The 15836-nt window shown below is 37.2% G+C and overlaps 1 protein-coding gene across 1 annotated transcript in view; it reads left to right on the top strand.

The window, feature by feature from the left end:
- The window catches only part of LOC119788343 (neuronal acetylcholine receptor subunit alpha-7-like), a 50725-nt gene extending 35090 nt beyond the window's left edge, over positions 1-15635 (top strand). Inside the window, exons 6-9 of the mRNA XM_038292619.1 lie at positions 6164-6358; positions 8084-8170; positions 13864-13973; positions 14063-15635. Of these exons, the coding sequence (XP_038148547.1) occupies positions 6164-6358; positions 8084-8170; positions 13864-13973; positions 14063-14668 (998 nt within the window). The 3' untranslated portion in view covers positions 14669-15635. The remainder of the gene's footprint in view (positions 1-6163; positions 6359-8083; positions 8171-13863; positions 13974-14062) is intronic.
- Positions 15636-15836: the final 201 nt, after the last annotated feature.

Here is a 15836-nt window from a genome sequence, read left to right as displayed (position 1 = left end):
AAGCAATCTGGACATATCTGTGCATCAATGATCACTACTGTTCAAGGTAGCCTAGTAAACTAGCCCCACCCACCAGTGGCCAAAATAATTTTTGCCTGCGAGTTGGTCTAGCCTCGATCAATGCCCCAGGTCCTAGAACTGGCAGACCAATCACAACGCAGACATATGTTTTGAATTTCTGGATGCAAAGTGATTAGAGCAGACCTTTGAACACAGCAATTGTTTGAAGAATCATGCTGAGGTTGATATGAAGATATTTTTTGTTAGATGATGGCCTGTCCTTGTAAAAAAACAAAAAAAAACAGTTTTATTGATTTAAAAATCTAGAGACTGTTGCAGCGATTAACCTCTCAGCAGGACACAATTCAGCCTTCACTTCAATGGGATGGTCTAGTTCAAAGCATACATGGACACGCTAGCATGTATATAATATGTTAACGTGGTCCCATCAAAGACCATGTATGGTTCCTATTGAGAATCTGCAGGTATCCCACATGAATTATCCTGATTTAATTTGCAAATAAGAGTGGGCAGTTATTTCAGCCTCTAAATATGGAAGGCTGGTAGATGCAAATCCCAAATAATTACAACAGATTTTAATGAGTAAAACAATGTAAGTTTAATGGGTCTAAAACAATGCGTCATGTAACAGTTCATCACATAATGTTTTACAGCAAAGTTTATGGCATTGTAAAATGTGAATAGCTATAAGGGGATAAATACAATTAAAAGGCACACAAGTTCTACTGCACTAGCAAACAGTCATGTTTAGTTAATTAGAATATGAGACTCAGTTCAATTCAGTTTATTTATATAGCACCAATTCACAAAATACAACATCCCAAGGAACTTTACAGAGACAAACTTTTTTTTTATCAAGGAAACCAGTTGATGGCATCCAGTTATTGACTTGCCAGACGTGCTCCTCCTGGATGAGCTTGTGGCAATGATTTTCACTTGCATTTTGTTTTTGACTCTTCATTAATCCCTCACACCATAAATGCATCCAGCGACAGTGGAGAGGAGAAACTCCCTTTTAACAGGAAGGAACCTCCAGCAAAACCAGGAACAGTGTGAATACATTTGACAAATGTTCAATTCAGTTTATTTATATAGCACCAATTCACAAAATACAACATCCCAAGGAACTTTACAGAGACAAACTTTTTTTTATCAAGGAAACCAGTTGATGGCATCCAGTTATTGACTTGCCAGACGTGCTCCTCCTGGATGAGCTTGTGGCGATGATTTTCACTTGCATTTTGTTTTTGACTCTTCAATAATCCCTCACACCATAAATGCATCCAGCGACAGTGGAGAGGAGAAACTCCCTTTTAACAGGAAGAAACCTCCAGCAGAACCATGCACAGTGTGAATACATTTGACAAATTTGCCAGATTAAAAATACATTTTAAGCAGCTATTAAATCTAATTTTAGTTTAGCCAAACATCCTCTATTTCTTTATTGATGTAATGTTTGTAGTTTTAAATTGTGCTTCCATTAGCTATTAGCTGAAAATTTTTAAAATTAACTGAAATAAAGGTTTGAATAAATCAGTATGATAAATATATTTAACTTGCTTCATTTGGTGTTAGATGTAATTGAAATAAATTAAATTTAAAAAAGTAATTTGTTGAATAGCACTATATAAATTAGTTGTAGTTCAACGGAAAAAGGATGGTTGCTAGTATTATTTTTTTGTGTGTTTTTTAAGTAAAACATTGTGTATACTTTGAAATCTGAAATTATAAGTAGCCTTACTATTCAGGCTGGATAACAGACTTCTACCAGGACTTACTGTGAGGGGGGAAGCTGAAATAATCCACCCCATGCAGAGAGGTGAGGAGATGATGGAGATAGCTGAGGTTATGCCATCCAAAAGAGGAATTAGAAAAGGTTTATGCAGCAGAATCTTTCATGCTGTGTTTTTCCACCCTGGTCAATTCAGAAAAAGTTCCTTATGTCAAGACCGCCTGTTGTAACGATTAGCAGGAAATGAGTGTCAGACAGGGCCAGATGGTATACAGAGGGAATTTTCGACTTTCTTCACGGTAGGTAACAATAGCATATGCCCATCTCAAGAATTTGAGCTGACGATAAGACAGTTCTTCCATCAAAAATGAAAAAGTTCAACTGCTGCAATTTTCTGTCCATAACTTTCTAATACAAAGTTGAAATAAGGACATGATGAAGTTTAAATCTGAGAGAGACGAAGTCTCTCTAGTGGAAACTTTCAGGGTCAAGAAAATAACATTCAGCTCAGTGAACTCTGTGAGGTGTTTCTCATCTTAACCATAAATTACACCTAGTCCCATCTTAAATTTATTTTATCAGTTTATTCATAGGTCCATATGTGCAATCCTTGTTCTCCCCCAGGTCTCTTTTTTTTTATCCCAGGGTGCAATTCTCAGAGTGGCCATGGACCAACTGGAGATATTTAACCTTTTATTTTGTAAATGTTTGTTCTCAGGGTTGTGCCCTCTGCTTGAGTTTATTTTCAGTTTCTTTGTGTTCTGTGTCTTTGTAGTTGTTTTTATTTATTTTTTACCAGTGCTGAGTTCTTTAGTTATTCTCTGTTGCCTCCTTGTGCTTTTTTCCTTTCCCCTTGGCATCCTCCTAGTTATCCACACCTGCTCCCAATCTGCTGATTAGCCTTGTCTTGGTTCAGTCTCCCCCTATATATACACCACCTCTGCAGTCGCTCAGTTGTGATTTGTTGTTGTGTAGTTGCTTCCTCATCTCTGGCTCCCAATGTGAGTTTCCCCTGATGTTGTGCTGGCCTTTTGGTTCTTTGGATTTTGCCTCAGTTGACTCATTAAACCTCACAAGCTTCACCTCTGACTCCTGATCTTTGCATTTGGGTCCGCAAAAACCTCTACTCAACTCTGACATTTATATAGTATAGTTTTAAGCAACTTCTGGTTTGTTTTTATAAATGATAAAAGAAAAATAGAAAAAGTAACTATATTATTACTGAACTGTTAATGTCTTTATTAAGCAAGAACTTTCTAAAAACAAAGGAACAGGTTAAAATACTGTTTCAGTGGATATATACCGATACAGTTAAATTTCCTTTGTGTGGCAGATTAAGGTTTACTTTTATGCATTCTTAAAGGAGTATCCAGAGTTTTATGCAGAGGTTTGCCTTGTCTCACAATAATTTGAGATGATGGCAGGTGTTGTGCACGTCCATGGAGGAAAAAGAAACCATGCACAGGTCTCAATGTAAAAAAGTATGCATAAATGATAAAAAATGTTTTAAAGAAGTATCCTAACCTTTTACCAAAAACCAGGCCATTCCTAGGGCAGATCAATTTGTTGAAAGCTTTGTATTTACTCTTATCTTATTCTGGCAACAATCAGCTTCCTGTTTAGCAATTTTTGTAGCACTTAACAGATGTTTTATTTTCTTGCTTTTCTGTGGTGTCTCTGATAGGGTTTGAGGTGCACTTAAGGATTGTGTTTTGTGATCCATTTTCACAAACCATTGAAGCCCTGTCTTTTTGCTGCAACAGCAGCCGGAATCACTCTCTCATGAACTGACTAATGGAACCTACAGAGACAACTGCATTAGATATATGAAAGCTTGTTTCACATGTTGGACAATTGTAAGGGTATTATGGGAAAGAAAAAAAAATACCTATTAAACTTGTGCAAAGCATCTTTAAAAATATAGAGGTCTTCCACATCAATAATTTTCTTCCATTGCAATCCTTTTTTAAATTGTTTCCAACACCACTGAACATAACATTAAAGAGGAATATTTTTTTCATCTACTAGGAGATGTTTTGCTGAAGAAGCATCTCTGAGATTTACCTTTTTTTTTTTTTACCTTTGGCAGTTTTACACAATGCCTGTGTGAAACAGAGCGGGCAGAGTTTACATCACTGTTTAAAAACAAAGATGATTTTGTTTTTTATTGTGTTTAACATCCTGTATTTGAGATAAGCACAGTTGGTGGAATTAGTGTCCTTACTGGAAACAGTGCAGTCATCTACACAGTAAGGGCCGGATTTATCAAGATCCAATTTTGCGTGCAGTAATTTGCGCTCGCAAACTGGAATTTTGCGCGAGGGGCTGAACCATGGTTTGCGGGTGATTTAACAAGAGTGATTGCGTAACTGGTGGAAGGTGCAAAACTGTTGGAGACGCCCTATTTAAATGATGGTTTTGCGCGTTTTGTGGTTTGCGGCAAAGTAGTTTGTAGTCTGTACAAACTAGTGCATTAAGAAATTTAAATCTTACAGTGACACCCAACAAAAAAATAAATAAATAAATAAATATATATATATATATATATATATATATATATATATATATATATATATATATATATATATATATATATATATATATATATATATATATATATAAATTGGCAACCTTTATTCCCTAAGGTTGTATGTGCTGCAGTAAAAAACAAAACAAAAAAACAGGTGTTTTGTATTGGCCTGTGACTGTGAATGAGATCCCCGCAGCATTTGGCACGTTGCTCCACAGGCGCGGGGGGAGAACCCCGACCCCGTCGGACAGCACTTCTGAAAAAACGAGGTTGGGAGATCCCAGCTCTCGCTGCAACCGTACGCTGGAATGACCCAGATGCAAAAAAGTGCAACGTTGCAAGGAGTTTAGTGATATCTGGTATTGCGTGGGTCCTCCTTGTGGCTGGCTCCAAATCCATTCGGAGTTCCCCCAACAGCTCCAAAATGGCAATGCTGGATAAACGATATGTTTTGATGATCGTTTCCTCGTTCATTGCAAAAATATTCACACGGAGTGAAAAAATGCGTTCTCTGCGTCTCCTTGCTTCATTTCCATGTCTCCTTCTTGCGACAATAACCGCTGCCATGTGTGAGTAATTACGCATACAGACCATTTGCACCTTCTTTTGAAACGTGTTAAATATAGAGTCAGATACCGTTAGCAAAATTGCGTTCAGGTTTGATAAATCACTTTGCGAGTGCTAAATTAATATATTTACATGTTCTCCTCCCACATGACGCACTTTTGCGTGTAAACGCCCCATATTGCATATTCATTGCAGAAAAAGTACTAAATGGATAAGAGGCGCTATTTAGCACGTTTTAAAGACCAAATCCTTTTAGCACGCTGTTGATAGATCAGTTTGTACATTTTTTAGCGTGCGCAGTGAAATAGCTCACGTTTTTATACACGCAAACCTTTGATAGATCCGGCCCTAAGTTTTTTCAAAATGGTTGCTAGCATTTCCAAATCCATCCTAATGGATTGTTCAGTCTTAAAATTATAAAACGGAAAAATTGTGGAGAGTGACGATCTAGGCAATTTATAAAACTAGAGAGAGCATTAACATTATGCAAGATCATTGGTCCTAAACTCAGACTTTCTGGCCCCTAAACAAGACTCTTGACCCTCAGACTGCTCCGAGACCACCAACACAGCATTGGAGCCCACTGCTTCACAAGGAATACATTTCCTTTCTAGAAGCTTCTCACGATTTTTGTTCTTTCTCTGGCTTTTAAACCATCTCTCTAATAGTAAAAGTAAACTTTTGGCCTTCCACTTTGCAGAAAATTGCTGTCAGTGCAACTGATCATTTTATCAGTTTTAGACTGATCAACACTGGGAACAAGGAACAAAAATCATCTTAAATTTTCATTAGCTGATATCTTACTTCTGGGGAAGACAATCTATGAGCAAAAAGGGTTCAAATTAGATCAAGGAAAGATAAACTAGGTAGAAAATGCTGGATAGCAGGCTGGTTATTTGTATTTAAATCTTCAGATGTTTGGTTCAAGGCCCCCAAAAAAGACCTCCTTAATTGCATGCTCTCTGTCTGCTTTAAATGTTTCTACATCCACATGTTTTCTCATAACTTCCCAAGTCATATATGTTTAGTTAATGGGTAGCTGAAAATATCTATTGCAACATTTTGCACCACTTTAAACTGGTATATTATACACAACATTTATATCCCACTGTCCTTCAGCAGGAGTGACAAAGCAATTATGCCTCTTTTGCTCGACCTTCATTTCTTATTTTCTAGTTTCATAGCCAACATACTTTAGATTCCATAAAGTCGAACATTTAGTCGAATAACCTTAAAGTTAGGTAACTTTATATGGCTTTAAAAAAAAAAAACCTTTACGTGTTTGTATCTGTGTGTGTGTGTTTCTCCCACAGGTGTGCCAGCCAAGCGTAATGAGCTGTATTATGATTGCTGTAAAGAGCCCTATCCTGATGTGACCTTCACAGTCACCATGCGCCGCAGGACCCTTTATTACGGACTAAATCTGCTCATTCCCTGTGTGCTGATCTCTGGCTTGGCCTTGCTGGTCTTCTTCTTGCCAGCTGACTCTGGAGAAAAGATCTCTCTAGGTGAGAGAAAACGACTGGAAACACAAGTGAACTATATTTAACATATCATTGGATGCATGATATATAGATACAGTACTGTAGATAGTGACAGTGATAGATACTGTAGATAATGACAGTAATAATTGATAAAAGCAAACAGTAAAACAAACAGTTGAATCACAGCCTTAAAATCATAATACCTCAGTAAACAGTTTACCTTCAATAGTCAAAGGCAGCTCTAAAAAATGGCTTTTTGACTTAAAAGAACTCAGGTTTTCAGCACTTTTAAGCCAGGCGTACACTGCGATTTTTTCAATCATTGCTGCAGCTGCAGCTTATACTGTATGACTAAACCACAGGGTTTAGTCGTACAGTGTGAGTTCACAGCTCATGATGTATGTGCAGCACGATGCCCTCATGCGATCTACCTGCTCACACTGTACTGTACGACTAAAAACCACATTGGACTCAGCTCCGCAGTGAGATGGGGCTGCTCTGACTCGTCTATCCAGAAGCCAAACAAATAGAAGAGGAATATGAAGCTCACTAGTATGAAACACACTTCATGGGCAGTTTGTGCAATTTTGTGCTGAAAGCCCTGAAAAGAAAAGGGACGTATTTGGAAAAAGGACATGGCTGAGCAAACGTGGCTAGTTTGGTCTGTCAATTTTACAGACAGAACTGCATTTCACTCATTGCATCCCCACCATGCTTCTGTGTTTGCATCTGAGAGGAAGAATAAAAAGAAGAATCCTTGTTTGGCATGCGCACTGAGCGATTTGTTGTGAGAGGCTAATCACCCCTCGTAACCCCCTGTACACTACACGACTCACGACCAGGCTGAAAGTCAGCCCATTTGAAAGTTCTTGCATGACTGGAAAATCGTCCCGAAAATTGCACAGTGTACGCCCGGCTTTACAGTCTTCTGGGAGTTTTGTTCCAGGGAGGGAGCATAGGAACTAAATGCTGCTTCTCCATGTTTGGTTTAGTTCTGGGTGTACAGAGTAGGCTTCAACTAGAAGACCTGAGTGGTCCGAAGGTTAATACACTGACAATGAATCTGTTATGTATTGAGGTGCTGATCCATTTATCGAAATATGGAAAAACTGTTGCAGTAATCAATTCTACTAAAGATAAATGCATAAATTAGATTTCTAGATCCTGCTTGGACATTAATCTTTTAATCCCAGATATTTTCGTCAGGTTAGTCGATCATGAGACCAAGATACCGGCAATAATCAGTGGTTTCTTAAATAGTTTCTTGTAGATAGGAGCATTCCTGTCCAAGGGGCCCTCAGTAGTTCAATAAATAAGTTAGGATGTCTTGAGGGGGGTTTAGGAATAGGTAGCTGGCAATCCCTTAATGCCTGGAACTACTGAGCCATCCCAGAGGCCTTGCGAGAACTTATATCAATAATTTTCTTTTAGTATTGAAACATGAATATATTCAACCGAAGTTTATAAATTAATACTGTTAATGCTGCTACTAAAACTAATAAAAAGAGTGGTATGAGGCTGCTAAAAAAAACATTCTCTGATTTAAAGTATAATGTTTTTATTTCAGGGTTTTTTAGAGCAACCTTGGGCACATTAAAGCAGCCACAACTGAAAGATGCCTGTTGTCGTGAAAATCGATTGCAGTACTATGTAATTACAGGAAGACTTTCACACACCAGTGACCCTGATCACATATTCACCTGCTGTTCTTATTTTCCTTTTCCCCGTGTCTCTGTCTTTGTCACCAAGGTATCACTGTGCTGCTTTCACTAACTGTCTTCATGCTTCTGGTAGCAGAGATTATGCCTGCCACATCTGACTCTGTGCCTCTTATCGGTGGGTTTCATTTTATATGTTTTCTTTTGTGTGTATCATAGTTTTAAATGTAATAAAAAAGAATAATGAAAAGAAGCAGATACAATTTTAGGAGAAGGTGGGACATATTTTTTTATTTTGGGTTTGCTTGGTAAATGTATCTACAATTTGTATATAAGATTACAATCCCATCCAAAAGCTTGAAACATCTTTGTTATTATTTGTTTTCCCACAACCAGATATTTATGTATACTTGACCTCTAGTATTCATATTTAGTTCTTAGAATTTTGTTTTACAATTCTTGCTTAAATATTAAAACAGGCCAACAGGCAACATAAATTGTAATCATAAAACAAATATCTCAAGCAGGAAAAAAAAAACATTTTGAAGTCATGAGAGTGACTTCAGATATTAGAGAGAAATTGTCTATCAGCTGAAGAAGGATTCTTTTTTGTGTGTATCTCATTTTCGTTAGTGAGATTTGATATCCCGGTTGCTGAATAATAGCCCAACAGGTTTGCTTTCACAAGTAGACCAACATGGCCCTAAGGTTCCACCTGGTAATTATGTAGGAAACGGAGACAGATAGGGAGGTGAAAAAGTGAGAGGAAGAAAAAGAGAGAGAAATAAAAAACAAACAAAAAAAAACTTCAACACAGAAAATACAGAATAAATCTTAAAACTCTGCTTCCACGTCTGCAAGAAACAAGAGGGGGAAAAACACAAAACATCCACCACAACAAAAGAGGGAGACACATAGAAAATACATGTATACAAACTTATTCAATTCAATACAATCCAGTTTATTTATATAGCGCCAATTTACAAGACATGTCATCTCAAGGCACTTTAGGGTTCACCAGATCATACAGTCAAATTGATTCAAAGTTTTCTATCTAAGGAAAACCAGCTGATTGCATCGACTCATTGACTCAAATGCAGTCCTTACATACTTGTAGTGACAGTGGAGAGGAAAAACTCCCTTTTAACAGGAAAAAACCTCCAGCAGAACCAGGCTCAGTGTGAGCGGCCATCTGCCGAGGCTGACTGGGGTTCAAGGAGACAGAACCAGGCGTAAAGAAAGAATATAAATAAAAAGAAAAAGTATATAAATAAAAACCTATAAAGATTTCACAATGTTTTTCTCAGCTATATGTAGTGTTAGCTGCAGCTTTATATTACACATAAATGTGTATCTGTGACGCTTCGAACCAAAGAGCTGTGGTATATATGCATGAGTGTGATTGTTTATTAGACTTGTTCAGGATTAGGATATGCTCAATGGTTGGTGTGATGGGCACAAGGCCAACACAGAGGAGACCAGAGCCCCAGATATCCAAAGGTACTCCACAATGCAGGGGACACAGGAACGGCTGCACCCATCCAAGAAGGACAGATGAAAGCCCCGGGGCCAAAGTCCAGAGGCTATGGTGCAAAGCTCGAAGGAGTCCACAGGCTCCACTGGCAGCCAGTCATGCTCAGTTCCAATTGTGGGCCCAGAGACCGGAGGCCCGGGGGGCATCACCCTAAAAGCAAAGACGTCACAGGGACACGAGGTCACGGCTGGTCCAGTAGCCGCCGGGAATGAGATGGCACCCACAGAAGCATCAACCCCTGCACACAACCACCAATGACCCAGTAGACAGAGGTACCAGTCACTGTCAGGGAGCATAAGGGAGGCCCAGCTAGTGGCCGGGCCCTAGGATTGCTGAGCAGATGGAGGTAGCCAAACATTCAACCTGAAAAGGAGACAGAAAAACATTCACAGACTTCCAGACACATTAACACAATCCCACACTTATGCTCTCATACAAACATATGCAGGAACTCAAAATGACACATAAGAATAGAGACCAAAGACTTCTGTTCAGGCCAATTGAGCAAGACAACAGGGCATAGGCATACACATCTCTATGTACTTGGTTTCCTGCTCGAAATAAACACCTATTTATTATTTTATAATTCAAGCAATATTAAAACGGTGCTTAAAATGTTATACCAACCTCCACTGCCTCTTAAGGAAACACTTTTTCATCAGTTTGCTGTTTTTCTGTCTAAGCTTTAGTTCAGTAGATTACATCTAGTTTTCAATAACTCGATAAATAGATAAGACATTATTTTCACTTGAGTCACACTCTAGATAATCCACTAAATGGAACTAGTTTAATTTTTCCCATTCCTAAAGAGAGTTTAATTTGCCATACATGTGGATAAATTTGTTGGTACCCCTTGTTTAATCAAATAAAACCCGACAATTGAACAAAAATAAAAATTCTAAGAAAATGTCCAAATTTGTGATCTTGCTTTTCAGCTTAGCTTCAATAAAATAAAATAAAAATGATGGTACCCCTAAAGTAAATGTGAACAAAGGGACATGTACAATCAAGGTGTGTCTATCAATTAGCATCACAGGTGTGAACAATACTGTAATCAGCCTGTATTTTGGGCTACAGGTAGTCACTGTGCTCCTTCGTGACATGGTGGTAATAACACTTAACATCAACAAATGTGAATTTTTCTTTCAATTAATAAGGGGTTCCAACATGTGTGTAGAGAAGTGAAGATGAAATGGACGAAATTCTGACTAAGGTGACATTATCTAAGTTGCCCAGCAAGCAAACTAAAGGGAAAAGTGAACTATTAGATCTATGACACCTTTGGATCCCATACAGTGAAATTAAGCTGCTGAATGGAATAGAGTTATTTCCTTCAAATACTTATTCCAGGTATTTCATTTCTTTGCTAATACATTTAGGAAAGCATAAAAATATTTTTGGTAGGATATTAGTGTTGTTATAGATGGGCAATAAACTCCTACCAAACTGCCAGACAGGGGCTATGTTGACGCTTTAAAAAAAATACATGCTGTTTTATATTTGCGCTAATAAATAGAAGGTCTTCAACTGTAATTTTAGTTTATAGAGTCTTTTCTACCTCTAACCTTGACTCATCTTGCAGGCTGATTTTAAACCATTTTGGGATTTATTGTAGCCTACTTTCTAGAATGTAATGAGATAATTTAGCCAGATAAAATTTTTTATTTTATTCTAGTTTTACTTTATTCATTGTTCCTGTTTTTTTCTCTTCCAGGATGGCTTCTTATTTATTTTCTGGATAACGTTTCTTTTCTAATGTGATAGGAATGAGATCATTTTATCTCTTATCACTGCTCCACCAGCCTTCCAGAGGACAGATGCTGATGTTAAGAGGAAGTGATTATACACCAAATATGAAGCCTATACTTCTTTAAAATACTTGATAAAATCTACATCTTCAAACAATGATGTATTAAATCTCTGACCTTTTATTTTGAATATTTTATTTCTTAATTTCTAGCTTTAAACAGACCGGAAAACTGATCACTGACAGCTAATGGGTAAATCTAGTCTGAAATGTTCTTTAATTGAGAGCTGCTGACCAGGAAATATAATAAATGAGAGTAAAAATTGGACATGTGAGAAAAAAGTATATTTCCTGCTGTTAGGGTGAAAAGAGTGCCATGTTTTACAAAGTTCATAATCACTCATGTACTGTTTAACTGCCAACTGTGTTGAGTTCCTGTTGTTTTTAACCACTCTATTTTTTCATTTAGGCTGAAACGGATATCGCTCCCAATAATTCCCAATAATTAAATTTTGGCCCATTCAAATTGGGCCAAAATTGCTAAGAACAAACTTTTTGGTTATGAATGGATATTATTATAATATCTACCCTTTGGAATTGTACATGCGTCTAATAGTGTGAAATGTGTATTTTTAAAAATGAAAACATTTAGAGCAGGCAGAGAACAAATAAGAGAACTCAGGTAACTTGCAATTGCAGCTGATTTATGATTATCTTGTAATAAAATTTAAGCTTTTCTCTCTACTGCCAGCTCTGTGCACATCCCATATGACAAACCTTAGTTTACCCATGTTAAAGCATGAGTTGTTAATGTTTGGTACCATAGAAATGGATATAACCCAGTGCAATAATGCTGACCTTTGGTTGTCAGAATAATAGATCATAATGGAGAGTTACAGCATAAAATAACAGATAATTAGGAGAGTGCACGGGGTTGGGTGGATGACAGATATTATGTTATATTATCTCTAAACATAACATATAGCAGGACGTTTCTGCCATATTTCAAGTGTACATATAACACATCTTTGGAAAAAAAGTTTTAGTTAAATTAGCTCCTGCAGACTGTTATCTTAAATAAGAGTGCCAAAGGAATAAACAGGTTTATTTTCTGGTTTTCTATGCAAAAAGTACAGAGTTCTTTCTTTTTAATTTAGGACCCTTTTTGTGTGTGAATGAATCAAAGTTGTTAAATTGGAGTCTAATGTAATAGCTTGAAGTCTGTCTAGATGACTGGATTAGATGTATTTCTTTAAAATATACCTTGAAACAATATTTGTTGTGGATTGGCACAATATCTATAAACAAAAAGAAACTAGATAATTATATGGCACAGTTTGTGAATCAAACATTGATCAGAAAACAAGCTATGAAAAGCAGCCAAAGTAACAAAAGCCTTGAGAGTCTGAATAACACTCACAAGATATTATCTTTTTTTTTTTTTCACAAGAAATATAGCTCATTTTAAACAAACAATTCTATATATTGCAAGATAGAAAATGGAATGTGATACATTTAAGGAAATAAAAAATTTGTAAATAATAGTTGTATCAATTCAGTAGTTTTAGAATTAAACTCTTGTAGAAGGGAGTAAAAAACAGATGGAGTGAAACCTGAATTGAAACCCATAAGAAATCATAGTTATGGACAAGTCTGCTTGTGATTCAGGAGTGCAACCCAAGTACACGGTGTCCTTGGGTTCTGGCTGAAAATGCTGCACTTCAGTCCTGGCTAATACACAAAACTGGCAACAGCAACAGGCTTTAATCTAGCCTGACAAATGCAATCAGGTAATGATGTGGCTAGGGTAACGGCTATCTTTTATAGCGTGAAATTATACTGAGGTGGCTAGACTTCCTTAAACATTACAGTAACCCCAGCAGCAAATATCCTGGATTTTCCTAGTCTCAGACATTTTCAATCTGTAGGCTTAGAACTATGTCTTATTTTTATATTAATTTTAAGTGTAGCAATGCACTTAGCATTGGTGCAGTCAAAAATAGCCTCACAAAAAAAAAAAATATATATAAATATATATATATATATATATATATATATATATATATATATATATATATATATCTTCGTTAAATCTTTGTCATTTTTATCAAATGCAACATTAGCTGATTCTGTTTATGCTTAATCCCGAGCTTTAAACATTTGAGGAAACTCTTTTCAATCCATTGTCTACAAGATAAAGAAGGATTCACTGGTCATGTAAATGAATGAATAAACTACTTTATTTTATGCAGTCCAGTAAGATTGCTCATTTAACACAAACAAACAACATCTATAATTTATTATATATCATGAAATCATATGTATAATTTCACTTTTATGTCTGAAAATTGCTATAAAGAAGTAAATTGTGGGAGAATATGTGCAGGGTTTGGTTTAGCCATGTACTTAACTAGTTATGCCTTTTTGGAAGCACTATAGCCCTATTAGATCAAATTCAATGGCATAAATCTATTTTAACTTGTGTTTTGAAGCACCAGGTTTCTAAACCCTCCAATCTGGTATAACTCAGGCACCAGGATTGGGATGCAGCTCATAGTTAAACCTAATAACATGTTCTTTTACCCAACAGCTCAGTACTTTGCCAGCACAATGATGATTGTGGGAATGTCTGTGGTGGTAACTGTCATAGTCCTGCAGTTTCACCATCATGACCCTCATGGTGGCAAGATGCCCAAGTGGGTGAGTGTGTGGAGCAAACCTAAACACCTAAGTCAATCCCCATAGTATCAATAAAGTTAAATACGCTGATCCAGTATGTTTCTTCTCAGGTTCGTGTTGTTCTGTTGAACTGGTGTGCTTGGTTCCTTCGTATGAAACAACCTGGTGATGAGCGAAAGAGGCCCAAGCACAAGTACCGCCACGCCTCCCGGCATCACTCCAGCACCAGCTCCATTGAGATGGGCACGATGCCCAGTCTCACTGTGCCTCTGTCTCAGGCATCATGTCCACCTTGCCCAACAGCTGCTTCCAATGGCTCCATGAGTCTCTTCTTTGGCAATTACCACTCCATGGAGAGCCCACATTGCCCACCTTCTAGTGACTCTGGGCTTACACTAGGTGGACGCACTCATGGATCTCCAGGTGATGAGGCTGAGCCACCTGGGGGAGTTGGTGGTGGCGTTGGAAGTCTTGGGATAGGAGTTGGCATCCCCCCACCGGAGATCATGCGCATCTTGGAAGAGGTGTCCTATATTGCCCAGAGGTTTCGTGACCAGGACGAAGCAGAGGCCATCTGTAGTGAGTGGAAGTTTGCTGCTGCCGTAGTGGACCGGCTGTGTCTGGTGGCTTTCTCGCTCTTCTCCATAATTTGCACTTTCACCATCCTCATGTCAGCTCCTAACTTCATAGAGGCTGTTTCCAAGGACTTCACATAACTGCCTGCTGAAAGACAGAGAAAGAAGGAGGTGGATATAATCAGAAATCTGAGAAAGATTTTTAGGTGAAATCATAGTCAATGAAAAATGTATTTCCAAACCTTCTTAGCAGCCACTTGTTTAGAAGTAGGCTTGTAGTGTTTCATTGGAAAATGAATATTTTCTTCAGAAAATTGTAAATAAATGTCATACAAAGCAACGTTTAAATAATGTAAATATGTAAACAACTAAGGAAATATGAACTAATTACAATTCTGTGATCAAAGAAATAGCACCCTATATGTATTGATTTTTGATTTTGATTTTTATATCACTGATAACTTACAGAACGAGGATGCAGTAGTTTCAAAAACTGCACAGGGCTGAAAACATTACTGACACATTACCCTGCTAATCAGATTAATTAGCATTCATACTATATTAAAAATAAAGAATGGAACCTTAAGAGAAAAAGCCAGCTGATGCATGTTAACACAATTATTTGAGGATGAGGAAATTATAGAAAACCTAAGATAAAAGACAGATTTGCTCCTAAAATAGCCTCAGTGAAAAAATACAGTATCTCCCCACTCACACAGTTTGATCACATTGAGGAAGGTATTATGCAAGCATAAAAGGGGGAAGCCCTCTGATGTTGTCTAACATTGAAGTAAATTATTCCTAAAGCAAAATGTTTGGCTTTCCTTAACATCTGAGTTGTTTGCTTTGAGCTGATTCATGAATTAAATACCAGATACTGAGAGCTGCTCTGTAATTATGGAGCAAGGAAAGAAAATTTAAAGAAAACAATCTGCACTGCTTGATTTGCAAAAAAGAATGACCAGGGATGCCGCAAAGTATTGCATTTATACATTCAGGGAGGGCCTCCTAATATTTTTGCAAATAGTTATTTCCTAACTAATTTAATTCTTTCCTGTGTTGAACTGTGGACCTCTGGCCTACAGACTGTTGGAGATTACCACTGCCTGGTCCTACATCAAAAAAATCATTTAAAAAGATTCTAAGACATCATTACACCTTTGGTTCTCTGTTAACTACAACATCAATCTTGTATATTGGTTTGCTTTACACCCAAATGCAAACACTTAGCCCTAAACCTTAACCCTGGTAAAAAAAAAAAAAAAAAAAAAAAAAAAAAAATCTTAAGGACCAGAAAAATTGCAGTAAA

The sequence above is a fragment of the Cyprinodon tularosa genome, unplaced genomic scaffold (genome assembly GCF_016077235.1).
Source record: "Cyprinodon tularosa strain WSP-4 unplaced genomic scaffold, ASM1607723v1 ctg314, whole genome shotgun sequence".
Taxonomy (NCBI): Eukaryota; Metazoa; Chordata; class Actinopteri; order Cyprinodontiformes; family Cyprinodontidae; genus Cyprinodon; species Cyprinodon tularosa.
The sequence above is the reverse complement of the archived record's forward strand: the minus strand, read 5'-3'. Positions and strand labels throughout refer to the sequence as shown.